General features: G+C 44.1%; 1 protein-coding gene across 6 annotated transcripts in view; it reads right to left on the bottom strand.

Annotated features, from left to right (window-relative positions):
• The window catches only part of RBKS (ribokinase), a 94,342-nt gene that overhangs the window by 46,350 nt on the left and 42,458 nt on the right, over positions 1 to 5,534 (bottom strand). For all 6 annotated transcript variants that reach the window (XM_025212344.1, XM_006030674.3, XM_025212343.1 and 3 more), the window contains one exon: positions 1,880 to 2,044. In XM_025212344.1, the coding sequence (XP_025068129.1) occupies positions 1,880 to 2,044 (165 nt within the window). The remainder of the gene's footprint in view (positions 1 to 1,879; positions 2,045 to 5,534) is intronic.

A 5,534-nucleotide genomic window follows, 5' to 3' on the forward strand; every position in this document is an offset into this window, starting at 1 on the left:
CCCATGGGAATGAGAACAGATAGCTACTTCATTCTCATCCTACCTCTTGTCACTGATCTCCTCTGCAGCCTTGCTCAAACAGTTCACTGTAACCTCTCAGACATGTTTTCCTGAGACTAACATTTTAATCTCATGTGATCATCTCAGTAACTTAATCTTTTGCTCGGTATTACTTAAAGGACTGCGGTAGTTATGGGTAGTTAGAAGTATTACATAAATTTATCAAACAAATAACCGCATCCTCTGAGAAAAATATAACAGCTTTTGCTCACATACTTCTTCAGTGGCAGAGTCCACTGTCACTAAAACAGTCTGCATTTAAAAACAGAGTAACAATGAGACATAAGTACCAGTTGGTGACATTAACTTCAGTGTTAGCATGTCATATCACACACTGAATAGACAAAGAACCTTGGCTAAACAGGTAACATAGTCAAAATGAAAATAAGCCTTTTTAGTGTTGCTGTTTGTACGCAGAGAAGAACCCAGATACTTTGCAGTATTAGGTTCCTTAGGCTGCTACAAAGATGAGGGTTTGCATAATAGCCAGTACATAAAATGGAAGGCAGGGTAGATCTGCATCTTACAGACTTACCAAACGTGTGTGAGTGAGCACATCTACACGAGACACTAAAAGCACAGTAGACTAATTTTACTGCGCATTAGCACATCATGGTGAAAGCTGTGCTAATGCACAGTAGAATTAGTCTACTGTACACTAGTTTCATGTAAAAGATGTGTGCTGGTGCTACTGCACAGTAGCACAGATTATGTCGTATTAAGTTAGTACCTGTTGTTATAGAGCATTAATGCGCATGTAGACATGCTGTGTGTATACACACACACACACACACACATATATGAATTTGATTACACACACATCTATCTATCTATCTATCATATGCTTCCGTAAGCTGAGGTTCACTTCATAAGATGCTATGAAGTGATAAAGTGAGCTTCAGCTCATGAAAGCTTTTGCTATCTATCCATCTGTTTGCCTGCCTCTCTATTCACACACACACACACTCTTTGATTAGACTATAAAGTGCAAATCCACCCTGCCTTCTACTTGAATTCAGTCTAACATAGCTAACTACATCACGTATATGTATATAAAAACAGCAAATAGCTCTGGGGAATTGCTGCAGTGTTTCAGTTGTTTGCTTCCACTCTTGCTTCAAAAAGTGTTGCTTCTCCAATCAGTTGTGCAAGACTGCTGATGAGAATTAGATGAGTGGAGAAGTGCCACTTTCTGAAGTAAAAACTACAGCAAAACATCTGAGTGGCTCATCCTTAATTTGGCAACCCAAGGCAAATTAAGTGGATTGTGAACAACATTTATATATATAAATCCAGGTTCTGCTATAGTACCTCAGGGACAGTATGTGGTGCTGTGCTGGCAGCGTAGTGGTACAAAGCCCAATTTTCAACTTGTATTATTAGTTTCATATGAATGGAATGCCACTGACTTGAATTTCACTTCTCCTGTTTTATTCTATTAGGAGATCACATTCAGAAGTTTACCCTAAGTTTATTACAATCTTGGTTAGACATGACATGACAATACAGGCAAAGACAAAATCAGACATGGAGGCTATAGGTGGGAGGTTTGCATAAAATAAAGGAATGGGATGGCTTGTCTTACATGATATGCAGTGTGATATATTTAAAAAAAAGAAGAATTTAAGTTTTATCAGAGTGGCATGGAGTTAGCCACTGATCTATCTGTAATGGAGGCTACAATAAGAGAAATCAAACGGACAATAGCAATATTCTTGCAAAAACGGTGATAAAGAACACTCTTGCAGAGACTGATGTGAGGGATGTAAAAGCACTAATCTAACGAACAAATGAATGATTAAAGCTTATGTTCAATTACCTCCACTGGCATGTGCCATTTTCAGGGCTTCAAGAGATGTTGCAGGTGTTATTTCTAGCTGGCAAACAATCACTTTGGCCTTACAAATGACATCAGCAGCTCTCTTCAGGTCTTCAGAATCCACAAGCAAGTTGGCTCCTGGGACTATGACGATAACATTCTCACCTAGATAGAAAGATCTGTTTTTACAATATATTCTTCACTGAAGTAAACTAAGGTAAACAAAATGATGACTCTTTGTCCTGCTACAGTGCATTTCAAATCAAACTTTAAGGTTACACTGCTGGTGTTTTAATTATCTAGGGGTTACAGGTGACTTCCCACCAAGACTTAACATGTTATTTTTGTAACTCTAACCATAAAGGTATATACCTATTTATGGAGAGGACTATCATGGATGACTTTTCCCAAGTCAGATTTTGATGTTCTGACTGAACTAAAAAGCTGTACTAAACTGTATCAAACTGATCTAGGGGGATCTGCTGTATCACCAAACTTCTAAGCATGTTGTTTGTGTTCTCCTGTGAGTTACCTTTACACACAAAAAAAGATAAGCGGTTACATTGATGCACTGAGTTATGATGCCCAAAATGCATCAGCACATTAATCATTAACTAACTATATCTTCAGCTAGAATCACAGAATATGGGAGAGATCTCTAAAAATTATGAGGACACTGTGAATTTCAGGAAGAAAAGCAGCCTAACTCCAGTTAGAGATATACCACATTGCCACTACTCCTTGTGGCAGAAATGCCACTGTCGGTGCCCCTCTCCAGAGACCTATCTCTGCCAGCGTGAGAGGCTGGTGTTGAATCCCTCAGGGCGGGGGATCTCCCTCCCTGGTCTACATGACAAAAGCCTGGTGCCTGGGAGGCGGATACTCTGGTCACCTGGGCAGGGGGGAAAAAGCCCGGCCCTGAGCGCGGGCCCAGGTAGCCAGGGATGCTTTGTAGATTGGTTGGCTTGTGGCCAGTATTGGCAGCTTCGATTGGACCGGGCTGCTGAGGTCAGAGAGGTTATTTAAAGGCTCAGGCCAGGAAGAAGGGCAGCCATTAGCCATGCGGTCATCCAGGTGAATCTGAAACTGGCTCTCTCCTCATCACCACATGCTCCAAGAGTGCCCTGTTTGCTCTATGGGATTCCTCTGATATTGCTCTACCTTTTACCCTGTTTCCGCCCTACCCCTGTAATCAATAAAGTTCTCCTTTGTGACCGGTGTGGGAGACTTATTGAGGGGTGGGTCTAAATTATGCTGAGGAGGCCCCTTAGGTCTGCGGACTAAGGGAGACTTTCCTAATAAGCCCCTGACTTGGGGAAGTGCCCCAAGTGCTTGTATTGGGTCTAGTACCCATTGGACGATCAGGCCTGTGTTCTCCAAGGTGCGCAGAGCCAGAATTGAGTCCAGAGCCTTGGATGGTGGCAGCGGGAACCCCAGGCTAGCAGGTGTGCTCCAGGGAAGGGGTCGGCCGGACGTGAGGCACCCCAAGGGAGGCACTCGGAGCCTGGAAGGTGGTCGGATGCAGGGAGGTGGGCGGCTCAACGCAGGAGCGCCCCCCTACTGGCCCGCCACACTCCTAAGAAAAATGAGAGCATGAAACTGGCTCTACTATCAAAAGAACTGCTTTGTAAAACAGCTAATGCCTGGCTCGTAGGAGCTCTACCATAGGCAACTGGTAGGAGATGCACGTGCCCCCCATGATGGGGCCAGTGCCCCCATCCGATGGCCGACACTGATGCTGTTGGCAGGGCTGGTGCACCCCCTGACAGGGCCGCTGCCATTGGTGGCTTCTGCGGGTGCCCCCCCCAGATTCAGGAGGTACCAGTCGCTCATGAGTTCTATATAGAATATCAGAGGGAGTCAAGGCAATGAATGGAAGATCTTTTGCTCTAAAGGCACAACAGCTCAAAATCTGCTGGTGCCCTTTATATCCTGCTTAGTTAACATGTACATTTGGGTGGGGAGGTTCGTTACCTAGGCTCTGGCTACTGTGTCTTTTCCTTAACAAAGCAAACTACCTAGTTTGATTGCAGCTTTGTTTTTGTTACTTCTTTTAAGATGCCTAAAGGCTCGGAGGCATGGGTGCCTACAAATTAAAATTTATTATTAATCACTAAAGCATTTGATTCAATAAATGAGTTGTTCTTTGAGCTCAAGGCTCTGCCCACCCTCTCTGAAGAGTCCTTTAATGGCTGCCAATCACTGAAGGTCACTGGTTCAGTAAATAAGTGGTTATACTTTTTAAATATGTTTTTTTTAATGAGACTTTAAAGTCTCTTGTCTAAAGCAACACGCAAAGAATGTCTCTCCCTGAAGATGTTTGGAAGGGAAAGCAGGACAATGGAAAGAATAACATAATGATCTCAGAGGGAGCGGCCCCTAGCTTTCCAAAGCAACTCTGCTGTCAATGGCTTGGTACAAAACAGCTGCATTTGAAAAGCAAAACCTCAGCATTTTGGCCAACACCTTGTTATTGAACAGAAAGTGATGGACATCTTGGATGAAGAAAACCTCTCAAACAAATACTAACCATGGATATCTGGATTCTGTTGAAGGAAGTATTCAAAGGCAAGCTGTGCCTATTTTGACCAGCAGGCATTCTGAAAGCTTACATGGTGAGAAAGCTAAAGCCAGTGAACTGCAGGGAACACAATGGTGGGGGCTCTCTGCCCCAATTCTCTGCCACCGACAAACCCAAACTCTGGCACCTGGAGTAGGCACATGGTCTTGCAAATTATCAGCAGTGAAACTGTTCATAGCATTGATATCAAAACCATTGTTAGGCTGGAATAAATGCCCCACTGAGATAATGAAGCAGTTTCAAGATTTATTTCCAGAGACAAGGTGGACAATATGGCTAAGTACAGACAGTCAAAAAGCCTGAGGCTAAATTTGATTCAGCCTTTGTAGGTTCATCTAAGCTGTGTAGATTGAACCAATAAGCAAATGAACAGACACTCACTTTTGATTCAGGAAATCAGGAATTCAGGAGCCTGCAGTGGCTCAAGCCAGGGGGCACTAGAGCACAGTTCTCTGGCACATAGCTAGCATGGGCTGTGCATTTGCTTCCTCTTCCTGCTGCTCCGGAGGGCTCTGGGATTTGCAGTCCACAATCACAGCAGCAGGACTCTATGGGGTTGTTCATCACTTTCTCTCCCTACTTCTAGATGCCTGTACGATTTGTAGTCCATAGTCGCAGCTAGCACTAAGAAAGCCACCAGGCAGGGCAACTCTGTACTCAGGGGAAGCAGAATTTTCCCCTCCCTGGCCCCACACCCCAGCCAGGGTTTGCTTGGGAGGGAGGTGGGGGGAGGGACAGCAATGAGCCAGCTAGTGAGCCAGTTTACACTGCTCCAGCTAGGGAGCAGAGGGGTGGGGCCAGCCCTGCTCTCTGGAGCAGACAGCACAGCCCACCAGGGCTGTAAAGCAAGCTGGGATGCTTGGGGACTCTGATTTAACTTGAACCAGCAAGGAGTCTGGGACAGAAGTTTCATAAACTGGTTTGACCTAACTCAGTTAAGTCTGATACTAAACCAGGTTTATCTTAAACCAGGTTTATCTTAAACCAAACTAGTTTTTGTTCACGAAACTTCTGTTTTGTTTCAAGTTTAAACCAGTTTCTGCACTTCAACCGGTTTATGTGTAACTTCTTTCC

This window comes from Alligator sinensis, unplaced genomic scaffold (assembly GCF_000455745.1).
Source record: "Alligator sinensis unplaced genomic scaffold, ASM45574v1 scaffold758_1, whole genome shotgun sequence".
NCBI classification, from domain to species: Eukaryota; Metazoa; Chordata; order Crocodylia; family Alligatoridae; genus Alligator; species Alligator sinensis.